This window comes from Bufo gargarizans, chromosome 1, assembly GCF_014858855.1.
Source record: "Bufo gargarizans isolate SCDJY-AF-19 chromosome 1, ASM1485885v1, whole genome shotgun sequence".
Taxonomy (NCBI): domain Eukaryota; kingdom Metazoa; phylum Chordata; class Amphibia; order Anura; family Bufonidae; genus Bufo; species Bufo gargarizans.
In genome coordinates, this window is record NC_058080.1 from 230,637,081 (window position 1) to 230,657,708 (window position 20,628).

At 45.5% G+C, this 20,628-nt stretch overlaps 1 protein-coding gene across 1 annotated transcript in view; it reads right to left on the reverse strand.

The window, feature by feature from the left end:
- The window catches only part of ANXA5 (annexin A5), a 57,972-nt gene extending 49,958 nt beyond the window's left edge, over window positions 1–8,014 (reverse strand). Inside the window, exons 1-2 of the mRNA XM_044302039.1 lie at window positions 7,887–8,014; window positions 5,046–5,074 (exon numbers count right to left, since the gene is read on the reverse strand). Coding sequence (XP_044157974.1) covers window positions 5,046–5,048 — 3 coding nt within the window. The 5' untranslated portion in view covers window positions 5,049–5,074; window positions 7,887–8,014. The remainder of the gene's footprint in view (window positions 1–5,045; window positions 5,075–7,886) is intronic.
- Window positions 8,015–20,628: the final 12,614 nt, after the last annotated feature.

The window sequence follows — 20,628 nt, forward strand, 5'->3', positions numbered from 1 at the left end:
ACTCATATATAATACTGAAGAACAGGACTGCAGAATGAGTACTCAAGGGATTCCCAGTCCTGACACATAGTCCCATAGTAACGAGCTCAAATATCACGTAGATCTGGACAATTACCAGTACTGCCCAAAATAGTAACATGTTACTTTTACAGAAAACATACACAGTGGAAAATGCTTCTGACTAAATGGCTTTTCTAACAAGACTTCATAAACTCCCTGCCTAGGACATGCCATAAAGAAATCAGTGCATCTTCTCACAAAATACAGACAGGGGGCTTTATACCGTATGTAGTAAATTCTAGATAATAATAATAATAATAATAATAATAATAATAATCTCAAATACACATTACCAAACATTCTTAAAATATATTTTTGAAGGGGTTCTCTGGGATTTTGATATTGATGGCCAATACATAGGATAGGTCATCGTTATGAAATCAGCGGTGTCCAAACCCCAGGCATCCCCACCAATCAGCCATACGAGGATGCCGCAGCACTCACTGGAGCTCCTATGAGCGCCTCATCCTCCTACGTTCACTGCATAGCGCCTGTGCTTGGAATTGCAGTTCAGCCCCATTCACTTGAATGAGACTAAGGCCTCATGCACACAACCGTTTTTTTTTTTTTAAGGTCCGCAAAAACAGGGTCCGTAGGTCCATGATCCGTGACCGTTTTTTCGCCCGTGGGTCTTTTTTGATTTTTGGGGGATCCACGGACATGAAAAAATGGAAAAAAAAATCTAAGTCAAGTTTGCCATTGAAATGATAGGAAAAAACGGACACGGATGACAATCTTGTGTGCATCCGTGCTTTTTCACGGACCCATTGACTTGAACGGGTCCGTAAACCGTTGGCCGTGAAAAATATAGGACAGGTCATATTTTTTTCACGCCCAGGAAACATGGATCACGGATGCGGCTGCCAAACGGTGCATTTTCCGATTTTTCCACGGACCCATTGAAAGTCAATGGGTCCGCGAAAAAAAACCCTGAAAAACGGCACAACGGCCACGGATGCACACAACGGTCGTGTGCATGAGGCCTAAGGACGATGAACATAACATCACATGGCCTAGAAAGAAGTGCTCACGTACTGCCAGGAGTCGGACCCCGACTAATCTGATATGGATGACCTATTCTGATAGAGAAAAAAAAAAAAACACCCACACACCACACAACACCCAATAACCCCCAAAAAGTTTGACGAACACTTAAAATATATGCAGTTTTATTAATACATAAAATACACAGAAAAACAACATAAGGCACACGGTCATGGGAAGACGGGGTACCCCGTGTAGCAGGGAAATAATCCTCACCCTCACACGTACCGCACTAACAAGGAAACAGACCAGAAAATCCGAAAACAGTCAACCACGCACAATGGGTCCAATATAGAGTACCTAAATATAACATAACTAGATACATATCCAAATAAATGGGTGCGAATTGTATCCACTGCCACCACTGCAGTGTCAAGGTGGCACATAAAAAAAAAATGGCCAGCCCATCATTACTAAAGAGCAAGAGGTCTGGTCACAGCTGTGCAAAAATATGGTAGGCAATGGTAGGCATACTGTGGCCCGGCAATGGTAGGCATACTGTGGCCCGGCAATGGTAGGCATACTGTGGCCCGGCAATGGTAGGCATACTGTGGCCCGGCAATGGTAGGCATACTGTGGCCCGGCAATGGTAGGCATACTGTGGCCCGGCAATGGTAGGCATACTGTGGCCCGGCAATGGTAGGCATACTGTGGCCCGGCAATGGTAGGCATACTGTGACAATCACAGATACATGATCACACAAAAGACAAACGCAGGAATGCATCAATGATGTGTGGAAGCGCCGGATGTCTGGGCAGAGCAGTGACCTATTCTGATGATAGGCCATCAATCCCCCAGAGAACCCCTTTAACATAAAAGAAAAGGTCATTTCCTGATGACATAGGACCTTTAAGTGGGGCATAGTGCGAGACCTTTGTGTTGCCCTTTCCAGACCTTTTCTGTCTGGATTCATCCATTCAGTTCTTGATGCAGTTTTTCAGCTGAATGGGGCTGAGCTGCGATACTAGACACGTGGACGGGTTTGGTGCCGTTTCTTGAAATTCATAGAAACTGGCATTGAACTATGTGATCCCTCAGAGTGTTCATATAAAACTGCTACACAGTGACACAGTTAGTTGCTAGAGTCAAACACAATTTCATTATGAGATGAGTGTATTAGTTGCACTGCTAATGAGGAACGCTCATGGACACCAGCACCGACGGGGTTACTGAGCACAGCCAGCAGCTGGAGGCAACGGCTCGCTCATATGACCAGGCACATTGCCCTAGTTACGTAGATCAGCCTCCAAGAAGTTTTTTATTTATTTTTGGGAGGGGAGGTGGTTTCACTACAGAGAGTGAAAATAATACTGGAAAGAAGAGAAAGAGCTGAACACGTCAACATTTGTAGAGCTCCGCGGACGTCTTCGATACAGGAGGAAATCCTCTGGTTATGATAACATATCACAGAGCTAAGAAGCTGCATTTTCAGCTAACATCCAGCATTAAATACAAGTCCTGGAGTTGTCTTTTTCCGTCAAAATGAGAAATATTTAATAGAAAAATGTGTAAATTTTTCCATAAAACATTAGGAGAAAGCAACCTAGTAACAAAGGGGGGAGATTTATAAAACTGGCGTAAAGGGAAACTGGCTTACTTGTCTATAGCAACCAATCAGATGACACCGTTCATTTTTCAGAGCTCCTTTGGTAAATGAAAAGGGGAAGCTGATTGGTTGCTATGGGCAACTAAGACAGTTCTACTTTACACCAGGTTGATAAATCTCCCCCATAGTTTGTAAGGCTGAAGACAGACATCTGTCCATCCAGTTCAACCTCATTATAAAGTCTCACTCACACGACCGCAATTTTGCGGACCTATTCATTTCAATAGGGCCGCAAGAGATGCGGACAGCACACCATGTGCTGTCCATATTCGTTGCTCCGTTCCGTGGCCCAGCAAAAAAAAAAAAAAAAAAAAAGATAGAACACGCCCTATTCTTGTAAATTCCGTAAATTGCGAAACACACAGGTCATATCCTTGTTTTGCGGATCCGCAAAATATGGATGTGTGCATGAGCCCCACAGGATAGGGGATAACTATTAGATTGGGGGGGTCCTACTACTGTGCCCCCACAAATCATGAGAACAGGGGCCCTGTACCCTATGGAGCCCCCTAAAGGAACAGCCGAGCACCGTACTCGGAAACTCCCATAGAAATTAATGGAGCAGCAGGGCGCATGCCCAACCGGCCACTCCATACATTTTATGGGGGCTCCAAAGGGATACAGGGCCCCATGATCAGTGGGGGTCCCAGCAGGAGGACCACCACAAATCTAATAGTTATCTCAGATCCTGTGGATAGCGGATAACGGATAACTTTATATAACCAGAATACCCCTTTAAATTCAAAATTAGTCATTCTAATTGAGAAAGCCAGTTGGATGACTAGTGAAATGTCCAACTTGTGTCCAGTTGTTCTGACTCATTACCTACGAGTTACCTATGATTGTGACTGAAAACAAGAGACAAGAAACAGGGGTTTTGCAGTAGCTTAAAGAGGACCTTTCACTAGAATAAAAAAATCTAAACTAACTATACAGACATGGAGAGCGGCGCCCAGGGATCTCCCTGCACTTACTGTTATACCTGGGTGCCGCTCCGTTCTCCCGGTATAGCCTCCGGTATCTTCATATGTTAGGCTCCACCCAGTTGGACCTGCCGGCGTCTCATTCTCCCATGCTGTAGCGCTGGCCAATCGCAGCGCTCAGCTCATAGCCTGAGAGAAAAAAAAGCCTCTCAGGCTATAAGCTGAGCGCTGCGATCGGCCAGCGCTACAGCCTGGGAGAATGAGACGCCAGCAGGTTCCCCTGGGTGGAGCCTAACTATGAAGATACCGGAGGCTATAATGGGAGAACGGAGCGGCGCCCAGGTATAACAGTAAGTGCAGGGAGATCCCTGGGCACCGCTCTCCATGTCTGTATAGTTAGTTTAGATTTTTTATTCTAGTGAAAGGTCCTCTTTAATATTAACAAACTTTAGGTTATTAGAGTCAGATGGGCAGGGGTCCGACTCCTGGCACCCCTGCCAATCAGCTGTTTGTAGGGGTAGCGGCGCTTATGCAAGGACTGCTTCCTCTTCAAAAATACCTGCGCATCTTCTTGTAGAGGCAGCGCAGTGCAATTACAACTGCTCTGTCCTATTGAAGTGACTGGGACAAGCAGTTGTAATTACATTGCACTGTCACTGCAAAGGAGACAACGCACAGGTAATTTTGAAGAGAAAGCAGTGCTTGCACGAGCACCGCTACTCCTACTAACAGCTGATCGGTGGGGCTGCCAGGGGTTGGAACCCCGCTGATCTGATATTGATGATCTATCCTGAGGATAGGTCACAATATTAAGCCACTGCACAACCCCTTTAACTATGGCCTCATGTGCACAGCTTTATGACATCTACATAAAAGTTCCATGTTGCAGGGCGCCATATTACGATACAGACAAAGGTCTATGGGGCCCTTTTTTTGCCTCTGCATGTCTTTGATTTCACACAAAGGCCTTTTCTCTTTGATTGGTATGGAATCTGACAAACATGAATCATGCCCTGTTGCATCAGATACGGTATTACAGAGAAATGCTTCTAGGGGGGAATAAGTACATAATACAGAGGTAAACAGAAGAACCAGCACTCCGAGTTCCTACAGCCCCATAGTAGGGGGCCAAAGGACGCCACATGCCAAAGAACAGGTTGTGTGCATGAGCCCTAAAGCCATCCATACACGCAAAGGCATTCTGTTCTAGACTGCAATAACTTTTTAGGACGTTCACATTCATCAAGGTATTTTCAATATGCAATTGGCAAGAAAAACCCAGACCGACTCTGGTCCAACTCTGGTCTTCTAACACGGGGTGACACAGATTTTATAGCCTTATTTTTCTGACCGAGAAATACACAAACCCGTTTGATCTGACTTTCTCATTAATGAAGTAGAGACAGCTCACCATTTTGCTTCTGGATGCTTTTTCCGGAGCTGCAAAGAGAAGAACAATAGAAGTTAGATGAAAATATGCTACAGCCATTGTCTTAAATCAAGGCCATGGATGTAAACCTACATCACTGGCAGATGACCAGCTGTGAGACAAAGAATGCAAAGTGCAGACTTGCTTATTAACAGGAAACTCCAACAATTATTCAAGAAAGCAAAGTATGTATAGTGTATTAATATACTCACAAGCTTGCATCGGGTGGAGGCATAGTGATGCTTGACCAGCATCATCTTTTCTGGGCAGTAGATCACCCTGTGTAAACAGCCATCTGCTGCCCAAAAACAATGAATCTGTATGGGGATGAGCGAATGCAGTAGTGATCGCTCATCCCCCACAGAGGAGATGATTGCCGTGTGGAAATGCAGCTCTCACCTCCGCTGGCATAAAGGCGATTATCGGGAAAGAATGGTTCAGTCTCGATATCTTCCTTTGTAAAGGGACCTTTAGGCCCCAGCAAAGCTCACACCCGAGGTAGTCATTACAGAAATCATTTAATCCTCCGCTGTATTGTGTTCAGATGCACCTAGGTTTAAATTACAGTAATAGGACACCTACACGGAGAGCAGTCAAACGACCTTGCTTTCCAGTCAGATGTATTGCACCGACTCCTGCTAAAGCTGGATGAAGAATGTATTAAAATGACTATCTACTTTCTGGTCCACAATATGCGGATCAACGAAAAATACAGATGACAGTAGTGTGACGTCCACGTTGCATCGTTTTTTGCAGACATTGCAACAATGACTATTCTTGTCTGCAAAACAGACACGAATAGGGCATGTTCTTTTTTGCGGGTCTAAGGAACGGACGTACGAATGCGGACAGCACACGATGTGCATTTTTTGTGGCCCCACTGACATGAATGGGTGCGCATCCGATCGGCAAATAAATGCAGAGCCAAAGTACTCTCATGTGAATGGGGCGGAAATATTACTATAAAGGCTGTGGCTAAAAGGACAGACTTCAGCACTGATAACTGTAACTGTGAGGCAACTTCCTGACATACTGTAGTCTGATCTTGAGAACTTCACAAGGGGAAGAGGGGCAGTATTTATATACACAATCATATATGGATATGGGAAAGATTGACAGGATCCCAGGTAGGCAACTATTGCCCATCCAGTGGATTCACAGTCCCCATAATTTGGAATTGGGACCATATTTTGAATCTGGTCCAACAAAGTAAGATTTAGTCACAATCTGGGTGTAGTAGTGTCCCACTACATCAAATACTTTAAAGGTTTACCTAACAGTATATGCTATATGGACAAAAGTATCATTGAATTCAGGTGTTTTATTCACTCCTATCCAGCACCTAGCCCTGCAATCTGCCTTTACTTACATTTGTGAAAGAATGGCTCGTTCTAATGAATTTGAGCATGGTGCTGTAATAAGCCACCATTACAAGTCAGTTCATGACATTTCTTCCCTCCTAGATATTCTATGATCAACTGTAAGTGGTGTTATTGTAAAGTGGAATTAAGAACCACTAGTAGACCACATAATGATACAGAGGGGGAGTCACCGAATGCTGACGCGTATAGTGCATGAAAGTCGCCAAAACTCTGCCCACTCCAACCGATGAGTTTCAAACCTCCTCTGGCATTAACATCATCAAAAAAAAAAACTGTGTTGGGAGCTTCATTGCAGGTGTTTCCATGAGGAGCAGCTATATGCAAGCCTTACATCACCAAGCATCAACTGACTTGGTCTGAAGCACACTACCACTGGACTCTGGGGCAATGGAAAAGTATTCTGTGGAGTGATGAATCACACTTCTCTATGTGGCAGTCTGATGGGAGATTCTGGGTTTGGCAAATGCCAGACCGTTATTTGCCTCACAGCATTGTGCCAACTTTAAAGATTGGTAGAGGAGGGTTAATGCTAAGTATGGGGTTGTTTTTTAGGGGTTGGCCTAGGTCCCTTATTCCAAGTACAGGGAAATCTTAATGCTTCATCATACCAAGACATTTTGGACAATTGTATACTTCCAACATTGGGGAAAGCCCTTTTCTGTTCCAGCATGACTGTGCCCCAGAGCACAAAGCAACATCCATAAAGGCAGGGTTAGGGGAGTTTGGTGTGGACGAACAGAGCCCTGACTTCAACCCCATCAAACACCTTTGGGATGAACCAGAACAGAGATTGCTAGCCAGGCCCTGTCCTCCAACATCAGTGTCTGACCTCACAAATGCTCTTCTGAATAAATGGGCATAAATTCCTAAAGACACCCTCAAAATTCTTGTAGAAAGCCTTACTAGAAAAGTGATATTTGTTTTAGCTGCAAAGGATGGATGGGGGGGGGGGGGGGTACAATGACTCTGTATTAATGGCTATGAACTTAGAATAGGCATAAAATCTCCTGTGGGTGTGAAGGGTAGGTGTCCTAATACTTTTGTTCATCTAGTGCTGGCACTCCGACTGTGGTAAAACTACAACTCCCAAGATGCACATTTGCTTGGCTGTTCTCAGAACTCCATATAAATGAATGGAGCATGCTGGGAGTCGTAGTTTCACAACAGCTGGAGTGCCGGAGGTTAGCCATCACTGATCTAGTATATATATCAGTATTACATGATACACTTTTCTTTAGAAAGTATTCCATGACAACAACAAAAAAATATCCAAGTCTGAAAACTTGTAGCCTAAACTCTTCCGAACAGCAGAAAGCTCTACAACTATTAGCGTACAGCATTACTGCTCGTTTCTATGCCAGAATTCTACCTTAGCCAAAGTGCCTGCCTAGTCAGACGGACATCTAACACCCTGAAACAGAAGCTGTAAAAGGGTACTTACTGCTATTTCTGAGAAGTAACAAGCAGGGAGATGCTCCTGACCAACCTAGTCTGCAGGCAGCAAGCAGAGACAGACACAGCCCAGAGTGGTAGAGAAGTGATCCCTCTCTGACACACCCTAGATCACTAGTACTGCCCCCACTGCTCAGCCCATCAGACTCAAATTTCCTGCCCTTTTTAACTATTTAAGTAACATTTGTCAGTTTTCATTGGCGGCTGCTCCTTTGTACAATACATGTCTGTCATGGAGTGATTTGTGTTCACAGGTTCATATTTCCTGAAGAAGTCGAGTATAGCTGAGAAACAATGCAACTATCACATCCAGAACACCGGAAACTACTACAAATGACGCGCCTCCCCAGACCTGTTTCCTTAACCTGGCCCCTTCTACCAGGATGTCTGCCTACCAGCGCAGCCACTATACACCCTCACTAATAGGTTATACGCTCAGCTGAGCAAGAATACATGTTCACGAGTTACACTTATAAGGGCTCATGCACACGGCCGTAGCCCGTTTTGCGGTCTGCGAATGACGGATACGCAAAACACGGATACCGGCCGTGTGTGCTCCGCATTTTGCGGAACAGAACGTCCAGTACATAAATAGAACAGTCCTATCCTCATCCATAAAACGGACAAGAATACCGTAGGACATGTTCTAATTTTTTTGGGTGCCATGAAACGGACATACAGATGCAGACGGCACAAAGTGTGTTGTCCGCATCTTTTGCGTTGCCAATGAAATGAATGGGTCCGAATCCAATCCGCAAAAAAAAAATGTTGTTGTGCATGAGCCCTACCACATACTCTTAAAGGGATATTCCAGAATTTTAATACTAATGGCTAGGGATGAGCGAATCGACTTCGGATGATACTGTACGGACTTCATTCTAATACTGTATGGAGCAGGAGCTTCGTACAGTATTACAATGTAATGAACCGCAGTTAATGCTTCGCGAAGTCTCACGAGACTTTGTGTAATAACTTAATAAATTAATTTGTACCGTAAAAAAAAAGATTTCCCGAACTCGGGTTTGGTACAGTATTAGTCTACTTTCACACTGGCGTTTTGGCTTTCCGTTTGTGAGATCCGTTCAGGGCTCTCACAAGCGGTCCAAAACAGATCCTAATGCATTTTGAATGGAAAAGGATCTGCTCAGAATCCATCAGTTTGCCTCCGTTCTGTCTCCATTCCGCTTTGGAGGCAGACACCAAAACGCTGCTTGCAGTGTTTTGGTGTCCGTCTGATGAAACTGAGCCAAACAGGATCCGTTTTCACTGACACACAATGTAAGTCATTGGGGACGGATCCATTTTCACTGACACAATCTGGCACAATAGAAAACAGATCCGTCCTCCATTGACTTTCAATAGTATTCAAGACAGATCCGTCTTGGCTATGTTAAAGATAATACAAACTGATCCGTTCTGAACGGATGCAGATGGCTGTATTATCTGAACGGATCCGTCCATGACGGATCCGCACAAAACGCGAGTGAAAAGTAGCCTTAGAACAAAGTTTTATGCGAATCGACTTCGGATGTTTCAACCGAAGTCGATTTGCTCATGTAGTGTCCCACTAGGTAGGGGTGGGCACTACACAAGGGTCAATTGGGTCACGTGTTACTCCTACTCCTAAGCGACAGTGGCATTATGTTTATCTATTCAGTTTAATGTATTTTCTATGTACTTTTACATGTGTTGTTTCCCCTGTTACATGCATAGCAGGCCTATTATGGTGTAGTGTAGCATCCTAGACACTAGAGGGAGATAGGGAGCCCCTAGTATAAATGTCCAGGCCCAGACAGGGAGGAGTTAGGGCTCTTTCACACCTGCGTTATTGTCTTCCGGCATAGAGTTCCGTCGTCGGGGCTCTATGCCGGAAGAATCCTGATCAGTTTTATCCTAATGCATTCTGAATGGGGTGAAATCCGTTCAGGATGCATCAGGATGTCTTCAGTTCCGGAACGGAACGTTTTTTGGCCGGATAAAATACCGCAGCATGCTGCGCTTTTTGCGCAGGCCAAAAATCCTGAAGACTTGCTGCAAGGCCAGATCCGGAATTTATGCCCATTGAAAGGCATTGAAAGTGTAGGGGGAGCGGGGGAGCCGCACGGACTGTAAGTATACCGCTCCCCCGCTCCCCGCTCCTACTATGGCAACCAGGACTCTAATAGCGTCCTGGGTGCCATAGTAACACTGAAAGCATTTTGAAGACGGATCCGTCTTCAAATGCTTTCAGTACACTTGCGTTTTTCCGGATCCGGCGTGTAATTCCGGCAAGTGGAGTACACGTCGGATCCGGACAACGCAAGTGTGAAAGAGGCCTTAGTCTGTAGTCAGGAGTCTGTGGAGACAGAAGTGAGAAGTCACCAGCCAGAGACAAGCTGAGGGCCTCCTCCTGACATGCAGCTAGACAGTCCAGGCTTCTAGTTGCCACCAGGAGGCTAGTGGAAGAATCCCAGCCTGCCTGCAGTTAATGAGCCTATGTTAGCTCAGAAGATTCACCCCAGTAGAAGAGATGTGCCTCCTGGGAGAAACCTGCAGTACCCTCAAGCCAAGCAGCGCCAGTGAACACAGCTAGACGCAAGTAAGCTGAAGGGCAGAAGGATTACAAATATAGTGCAAGGATAAATACGGGAGGAAGATTTATTTGCCAAGGATAAAAGCCAGCATTTAGGCGTCCGGGCCTTGGAATAGAAACCAGACAGGAGTTCTAAGGAACAGTGTACACTATATCTGAGGAGAAGGTACAGCCTGGTCTGAGTGTATGTGTTATTATTGCCCTCCGAGTATCTTGCCAAGATTATACCTGCCAGTATTGGAATTAAGCCTGCTTGTGAAGTATTTGATGCAAGGGACTGTATTACCATGGTATTGTATAAAGTTGGACTGTTCCAAGTAAAGCAAAGTTCGGTTCACCATACCATCTGTGTACCTCACTTATTACAACTAGAAATCGGTGTGCCACCGTTACAGGCACTGGCGTCACGATCCTTAAAGGGACCTTGCCCCAGGCACTCAAAACACCTGCAACATCCAGGGCACCTCACACACCATCAGGCCTGGTCCCTACATACAGAGTGTGCCCCAGAGGAACTTGTGTAAAATCAGTGATGCAGTCCTAACTTCAATATCTGAGGAAAGGGATTTAGGGATCATTATTTCAGAAGACTTAAAGGTAGGCAGACAATGTCATAGAGCAGCAGGAAATGCTAGCAGAATGCTTGGGTGTATAGGGAGAGGCATTACCAGTAGAAAGAGGAAGGTGCTCATGCCGCTCTACAGAGCACTAGTGAGACCTCATTTGGAGTATTGTGCTCAGTACTGGAGACCATATCTCCAGAAGGATATTGATACTTTGGAGAGAGTTCAGAGAAGAGCTACTAAACTGGTACATGGATTGCAGGATAAAACTTACCAGGAAAGATTAAAGGACCTTAACATGTATAGCTTGGAAGAAAGATGAGACAGAGGGGATATGATAGAAACTTTTAAATACATAAAGGGAATCAACAAGGTAAAAGAGGAGAGAATATTTAAAAGAAGAAAAACTGCTACAAGAGGACATAGTTTTAAATTAGAGGGACAAAGGTTTAAAAGTAATATCGGGAAGTATTACTTTACTGAGAGAGTAGTGGATGCATGGAATAGCCTTCCTGCAGAAGTGGTAGCTGCAAATACAGTGAAGGAGTTTAAGCATACATGGGATAGGCATAAGGCCATCCTTCATATAAGATAGGGCCAAAGGCTATTCATAGTATTCAGTATATTGGGCAGACTAAGGCCTCATGCACACGACCGTTGTGTGCATCCGTGGCCGTTGTGCCGTTTTCCGTTTTTTTTCGCGGACCCATTGACTTTCAATGGGTCCGTGGAAAAATCGGAAAATGCACCGTTTTGCAGCCGAGGCCGTGATCCGTGTATCCTGTCCGTCAAAAAAATATGACCTGTCCTATTTTTTTGACGGACAACGGTTCACGGACCCATTCAAGTCAATGGGTCCGTGAAAGAACACGGATGCACACAAGATTGACATCCGTGTCCGTGATCCGTGGCCGTAGGTTGCTTTCATACAGACGGATCCGAAGATCCGTCTGCATAAAAGCTTTTTCAGAGGTGAGTTTTCACTTCGCGAAAACTCAGATCCGACAGTATATTCTAACACAGAGGCGTTCCCATGGTGATGGGGACGCTTCAGGTTAGAATATACTGAAAAACTGTGTACATGACTGCCCCCTGCTGCCTGGCAGGTGCTGCCAGGCAGCAGGGGGCAGACCCCCCCCCCCCCCTGTTTTTAACTCATTTGTGGCCAGTGCGGCCGCCCCCCCCCCCCCCTCCCTCCCCTGTAGTTAACTTCTTGGTAGCCAGCCCCCCTCCCTCCCCTGTAGTTAAGTTCTTGGTAGCCAGCCCCCCCTCCCTCCCCTCTAGTTAACTAATTGGTGTCCAGTGGGCCCCCCCTCCGTCCGCTATAGATAACTCATTGGTGGCCAGTGGGCCCTCTCCCCTCCCACCCCCTCCTAATTAAAATCGCCCCCCTATCATTGGTGGCAGTGGTGAGTACCGATCGGAGTCCCAGTGTAATCGCTGGGGCTCCGATCGGTAACCATGGCAACCGGGACGCTACTGCAGTCCCGGTTGCCATGGTAGCTTAGCAATTTGTAGAAGCTTTATACTTACCTGAAGAGCAGCGATGTCTGTGACCGGCCGGGAGCTCCTCCTACTGGTAAGTGACAGGTCTGTGCTATAAGCAATGCGCCGCACAGACCTTTCACTTACCAGTAGGAGGAGCTCCCGGCCGGTCACAGACATCGCAGCTCTTCAGGTAAGTATGAAGCTTCTACAAATTGCTAAGCTACCATGGCAACCGGGACTGCAGTAGCGTCCCGGTTGCCATGGTTACCGATCGGAGCCCCAGCGATTACACTGGGACTCCGATCGGTACTCACCACTGCCACCAATGATAGGGGGGCGATTTTAATTAGGAGGGGAGGGAGGGGAGAGGGCCCACTGGCCACCAACGAGTTATCTACAGCGGAGGGAGGGGGGGCCCACTGGACACCAATGAGTTATCTATAGCGGACGGAGGGGGGGCCCACTGGACACCAATGAGTTATCTATAGCGGACGGAGGGGGGGCCCACTGGCCACCAACGAGTTAACTACAGGGGAGGGAGGGGGGGCCCACTGGACACCAACGAGTTTACTACAGGAGAGGGAGGGGGGGGGCGGCCGCACAGGGGAGGGAGGGGGGGGGGGCGGCCGCACTGGCCACCAATGAGTTAACTACAGGGGAGGGAGGGGGGGCGGCCGCACTGGCCACCAATGAGTTAAAAACAGGGGGGGGGGTCTGCCCCCTGCTGCCTGGCAGCACCTGCCAGGCAGCAGGGGGCAGTCATGTACACAGTTTTTCAGTATATTCTAACCTGAAGCGTCCCCATCACCATGGGAACGCCTCTGTGTTAGAATATACTGTCGGATCTGATTTTCACGATGTAGCTCATATCCGACAGTATATTCTAACATAGAGGCGTTCCCATGGTGATGGGGACGCTTCAAGTTAAAATATACCATCGGATTGGAGAAAACTCCAATCCGATGGTATAAAAGAACTCCAGACTTTACATTGAAAGTCAATGGGGACGGATCCGTTTGAAATGGCACCATATTGTGTCAACTTCAAACGGATCCGTCCCTATTGACTTGCATTGTAATTCAGGACGGATCCGTTTGGCTCCGCACGGCCAGGCGGACGCCAAAACGACTTTTTTTTCATGTCCGTGGATCCTCCAAAAATCAAGGAAGACCCACGGACGAAAAAACGGTCACGGATCACGGACCCACGGACCCCGTTTTTGCGGACCGTGAAAAAAAACTGTCGTGTGCATGAGGCCTAAATGGGCCAAATGGTTCTTATCTGCCGACACATTCTATGTTTCTATGTGTCAGCTTCTCCTTCACTGCCGCATGCCTGCCCAGGGTTCTCCTACAAACAGTGAGTAACCCTCGTTTGCCCATAACCGTGACCTCACTTTGCAATACCCTGCAGGTCTGGCGTGCTGCACTCATCCCTACTAATGGCCTGTCCTCAGGACAGGCCATCAATATCTGATCCAGTGATTAGCTGTTTCAGAACAGCTCTGAAACCGGAGTTACACAGCTCCATCCGTCCTATAGTGGACAGAACTGGTAACTGCAGCACTGCTCCCATTTATGTGAATGGGAGCAGCAATCAAGTAGCCAGTTCTATCCACTGCACAATGGATGGAGCTGTGTAGTCCCAGCACAATCTCAGGAGCTACTCTGAAACTGGACAACACTTTTAGGCAATATGCACACGACCGTTGTGGGTTTTGCGGTCCACAAATTGCGGATCTGCGGACAGCCTTTAATATAACTGCCTATTCTTGTCCGCCCGGTCTACAAAAGGGGGCGTGGCATAGGCAGGGAAGGTGGTCGAGCCGGCAGGCCCATCTCATTTATCATTTTCTACGCCTGTTTCAGGCTTAGAAAATGTTCTAAATATACACAAGAGAGCTGACGTCGATTTAGACCAGCGGTGGATGCACCGAAGTTATGTAGAGGCCGGTACCTCTACATAACTTTGACGGATCCACCACAAGCGCAAAGGGGGATTAAGACCGGCGTCAAAAATGTCGGTCTTAATAAATGACCCCCACAAATGTCTGCACACCCTGGGGCACATTTACTAAGGGACTTATGACTATTTTAGGCTGAAAATAGTTGCAAGTCCCCTTTTTTACGCCGTGTCCATAAGTGGGGTGTGATGGGGCAAGGGCATCTCGAGGGCCGAGCCGTCACTGGGACTCCAGCCCCAGCAAATTCACTAACATTTACACCTGGAAAAAGTGCCAGAAAACTGGCATGAATAGGTTTAGAGATCCCCCCAATGTGTGTTGAGAACTTCACAAGATGGTACCGACCAACAGCAAATATGTGGCTACAGCGGTTTTTTTGTTAAAAAAAAGCCATAAAAATGGCTCTAAAATAGCCATGCACAATTTGTTCTGTGGGACCCCCAACCACCTGTACGCAGAAATCCCTCCCTGTGTGTGGCTCCCATGTAATATCCATGTCAGAAAAATGATGGTATGTTCACATGGCTAAAATTCATGGCCAAAAAAATCTGCAGATCAATAGCTGGAAACAAGTAGACGTGTATTTTGGTGTGTATGTCCGTTCTGGAAAAGATAGAACATGTCCTATTCTTGGCCGGGACCTGCGCCAAGACTGTACAGAGTGAGTCTGCACAAGGAGTTTTTTCTGTGCTGAAAAAAGAAAACTGATGTGGAATCTGCTTCAGGATTCCTCATGGTTTTCTAGGATGCGTTTTTTATTGCGATGTGGTTTTCTACATTTTTTAATGTTGTTTAGATGTGTTGTTTTTTTTATCCTGCCCATTTCAATAGGAATTCTGGACGCGGATTACAAAGCATAATTTGCATAAAGACCGCAAGCGGGGGAAAAAACCCATATGAATGAACGAGCCATTTCCCCATTTAACTAAATGAAGACAAATTTCAATCATTTTCAGCGTGCAGAATCTGCGCCAAATTCCACATCAAGAGTATATGTAAACATACCATTTAGCTAAAAACTGCACGCTGGAAAGGTCATGTCAAATCCACGTTTCCACATATATTTCTAATCCACCCTGCCTACTGTCGCTTTAAGGAGGACCTGTCACCACTGCTGACTGCCTAAGGCCTCATGCACACGACCGTTGTTTCATTCCGTGTCCGTTGTTCAGTTTTTCGTGATTTTCTGTGGATCCATTGACTTTCAAAGGATCCGTTGAAAACTCGGCTGATGCACCGCGGGCGCGGATGCGGGTTTGTCATCCGCGTCCGTGGTTCCAGTCCATCAAAAAAATATAACCTGTCCTATTTTTTTTCACGGAAAACGATTTGCGGACCCATTCAAGTCAATGGGACCGTGAAAAAACGCGGAGGCACACAAGATTGTCATACGTGTCCGGTTTTTTGCATGGCAAACTTGACTTTTTTTTACTTTCCTTCATGTCTGGTGAGCCTCCAAAAATAAAGGAAGACACACGGAAACGGAAACGGATCACGGAACAACGGAACCCCATTTTGCGGAAGGGAACACAACAACGGTCGTGTGCATGAGGCCTTAATCATACATTTCCAGCAGAAGTAACAAGAGGAACTGTTATTTCACGGAGAATAGACATATTTACTAAAATAGATAAGTCAAGAGTGGTGACTGGTCCCCTAATGAGACAGTGACACTGTGATCTGAGAACTACTCAAAGCAAGTCTTCCATCTCATTCATCATGGCCGTGGCACATGTAACGGCACCGTTTCAGCAGACAAGGGGTTAAAATCCGTTCAGGCGATATGCCCCTTTCCGAGATGCAGGCACAGCTACTGCAGAACACCAACCTCCCGAACTGGATACAAAATAGCACTCCAAACTGGAACCTCGCAAATAGCTGTCAGCAGACGAACAGGAAAAGCATCCAATCGGCTTACACTCCTGGCAATCAGTCTCTAACAGCATATAGGGAATCCCCCCAATAACGAGACAAGGCTCCGTCTTGAGGGTCAGCAGTGGTCTGACTGTACTTCAAGTACAGCCTCTTTTATTGATAAAAACCAAACATAGTACTGCCCACAGGGTTTTGAAATCCAACCAATCAGTAATTCACAACACACACAATGTAAATACAGCAACCAATCGTTCCCGCCCCCTAGAGGACCAGAAGGGAGACTGCGACACAGAACAGATACAACATATCCCCACAATGCATCATGGTTTCCTCCTCTCTGCCTGGGAGACGACCGAAGACAATCCAATTATCTCTCAGGACAAAGGGGAGATCACCAATACACATGTGGAGACAACAGGACAGACATCACCATTTAAACACACAATGGGACAATGGGACAATAGAACCACACCCAGCATATTCCTCCCAAGCTGACAAGTTACACTTATTATAAGTTGTTACAACTTTGTGAGGTTACATTGTCCATACATATAACTTACATCAATTTAAACAGTATAACTTGGGGACAAACCTATCCAAAATTCCCTGGAATAGGTTCAGGGGTTTAAAAGTTACCATGGGCCATAATCCTGAGGCAAGAGGCTTTTAAACAGCCCCCTCCAAAACCCAGTGGCGAGGTTGGTTTCGCCACAGCACACATCTGCCCTTTACACCAACAGCGGTTCTATGGAAAGCTGAACTTGTGTTTTTCTAGGTTTCAGCCGCTCTCCTTTTACTACAACTGTTACAAATGTGCCTATATACGGAACATTGTGAGAAGAGCACTTAAATATGCTAAAGCAATATGCATCTATGAATTCCTTGTAAGTTCACCATGAACTAAATGATTTTGAAGCCAAAGGAGAAAGCATGATTCTGAGTGGTCATGAGTCACCACACACAATTCATCTGCTGCAACGGGTGTGTCCTGCCTTTATGTGTAATCAGAGGGAAAAAAATAGAGGAAATGTAGAAATAAGCAAGTCGTTTATAACTGGCAAATTTATTCAAATTTAAAGGGGCTGGCGTCCTTTTTTACACCAGGCGCAAGGACTGCCACAGACGTGTCTAACTAATGACAGGGCACAAACCTCGTCATAAATTAGACGAATCTAATGGCAGCACAAGGGAGAAACTAAGACCAGCGTAAAAAGCCAGTCTTAGTAAATGTGCCCCATTAACTTCAATAGAAGTACTGCAGTAGTAACAAGGTCCAAGGTTGATGGTGCTGTGTAGTATCGGCACTGACTTCCAGCAACAGAGCTGCACCCGAACAGCGGATTGGTGGGGTTCGGCATTGAGGAGCTGGCAGTGGAGCACAGAGTGGCTTGGGCCTACCCTTGGGGCACTTAAAGGCTATGTACACCTTTTGGGGGCAATTTCTTTTTATTATTGCATATTACTCATTTTAAGCAAAAAAGATTTTTTTCAAATTGGTCTTTATTAAAAATATGCTCAGCTAGCAGCCTTTGGATTTTCAGTCTTTTCCGTCAGACCAGGAGCAGACGGGCTCCTTATCTCTGCTCCCTGACCTTATAAACACTCATTATAGCTCAGTTTTTATCTCACTAATAAGAATATGGCTTAAGTAAGTGTTTATGACGTTTCAGTAGTTTTAAGGTTTATTAGATGACGGCACAAAGTGAAAGTACCAGTCACACAGCTAGAAAAACAGTTAACCCTTTATTATTTACTATTAAAGTACCATTCATTCCTTGGTGCGGTACATATATTAAGGGGTATACATACATAATACAGACAACTGAACTAAGCATGAACAAGACGAGTTACAAACTTGTACAAAAGGAGAGAGGGCCCTGCCCATGAGGGCTTACAATATACACAGAACAGCTCAATATTTTTAATAAAGGCCAATTGAAAAAATTATTTTTATCCAAAAGTGAGTAACATGCAATCATAAAAAAAAATTGCCTCCGAAGGTTTACATAGCCTTTAACTAATCATGTGCATATGGATTAAAAGTAATTTCTCTTCAGAATGAAGCAAAAGATTGCTGAGTGAAAGGTATCATTATATTCAGCTGAGTTAGTCCTACAAGACATTGATGGTCATTTACAAAGACTGGTCTTTCACGCCGGTCTTTGTTTCCCATTTGCACCAGATTTATGACAAGGTTTGTGCCTTCTCATAAATTAGGTGCATCCGCCTGCTGTGAAAAATGACTCCACTCTCTGAACTGAACTCCTAAAACTGCGTGAATGTAAGAAAATATATGGGTGTAGCCCCCAACACGCAACTGCCACTTCCAAGTGGTGAGGACAGAGTTTAAGAAGTTGCAAAAAGGGGTCTTGTGACTTTAAAAAAAAACAAAAAACATAGAAATGGAGAAAAACTCGTGCATCAGAAAACTTCCTCCATTACAAATTTAGGGCTCATGATCACCACCGTTGTCGGCCAGTTCCGTATTGCGGCCCGTAAACAGGCACCCATTCACTTGAACAGAACCCCACATGGGTTTTCTGTCCGTGCCTCCGCACCGCAAAAAAGTATTGCATGCACTACTTTTTTGTGGTGCGGGCCATCAGATGTGGATCGCGGACCCCATTCAAGTGGTGACCCTACGGTCTGTGCCCGTGCATTGCGGACCGCAACTTGCAGTCGGCAGCACAGGCCCGGCCGGCACACATTCGTGTGCATGAGCCCTTATGTTGAAAATTTAAGACTTTACCCTCCATCTTGCAAAACAGAGCTTTTTGACGACCCTAATCTCCTCATTATCCAATAACCCTTTCCACTCCATCCTCAGTCCTAAAGTGCAGGTACCTATTACAGACCTCTGTGCTGAAGATCTGGCCACCTACTTCAAAATGAAAACTGAAAACATTCGGAATGAAATTATCTCTGAGCCTCCAAGTGTCATCGATCCCCTTTCCTACTGTACTTCACCTGGTTCACTTTCCACATTTGGCCCAGTCACAGAACTTTCCAGGATCCTCACTTCTTTTCGCCATACCACATGCACTACTGACCCTCAGGCAGTGGAGTATTTTTTTGACTAAGTTTATGCCTAAAACTGCGTGAATGTAAGTAAATATATGGGCCCAACCGCCAACATGCCCCTGCCACTTCCAAGTGGCGAGGGCGACGTTTAAAAAGTCACAAAAAGAGGTCTTGCAACTTTTTTAAGACCAGTGGTTGCTATCCACTTGCAGACCTGCCTAAGGGGTGAGCACATTACACGATCACAGACACTGCCAGCAGATGTCCGCTCTGTAAACATCAGGAATCTACTAGTTATGACTCCTGCTCTGCTCCTGAGCAAGCGTCATCTTTAAAGACCCAACATCCCCTGTACATGTATGGCAAATATCGGGAAAAGGGTTAATGTTTTGTTCTAAGAAAAAACTAAATTAATAAGTTTTGAAATGTTTTAAATATAGGAATCTGAAACAAGTGAGAGGACAAGATGAGGAATGTAGATAAGGTAGTATCCCATAAGCATATAAATGCACAAAAAAATGCAAAGAATCCATTGTATACTTAGAAGAAACTTCATGCCATTAAGATACGATTACCTGTGAATGATGGTGCAGAACCTACGTCCCAGAAGTGGAATTGCGTAAGATACTATGCCATACTCATTCACACGTTGGTACTCCTGATAATTTAGCAGTTCTTCAAATTTGGACCTGTTCTTCTTAAAGGGCTATTCTGGTTGTTAGAGGTTATCCCCTCTTCACAGGACATGGGATAACTATTAAATTGGTGGGGGTTCTACCACTGTGTCCCCCACTGATCATAAGAACAGGGGCCCAGTATACCCTTCAGCCCCCCTGAAATAAACGGAGTGACGGATCGGGCATGCGTGCGGCCGCTCCATTCATTTCTACGGGAATTCCGAAGCTAGCCGAACGCTGTATTCGCCTATCTCCAGAACTCCCATAGCAATGAATGGAGTGGCCATGCGCACGTGCAAATGGCTTCTCCGTTTATTTCAGGGGAGTTGCACTAAACTCCCAAAAAGCAAGTACAGTTTTGCCTGGTCACATGAATCTCTATGAGCGGCCACCATATGGACAGTCCCTTTGTGTGGACAGCACAGAAGACATTGTAAATAAGGAAGTATACCTGACAAAATATAGAAAATGGTGCAGAATTTTAACAAATGCTGTATAAGTAAGTGACATATAAGCCTCCCCCAAACACATAGGTCAAAAATAACCATCGCATCGCGAGATTATGGCGATCT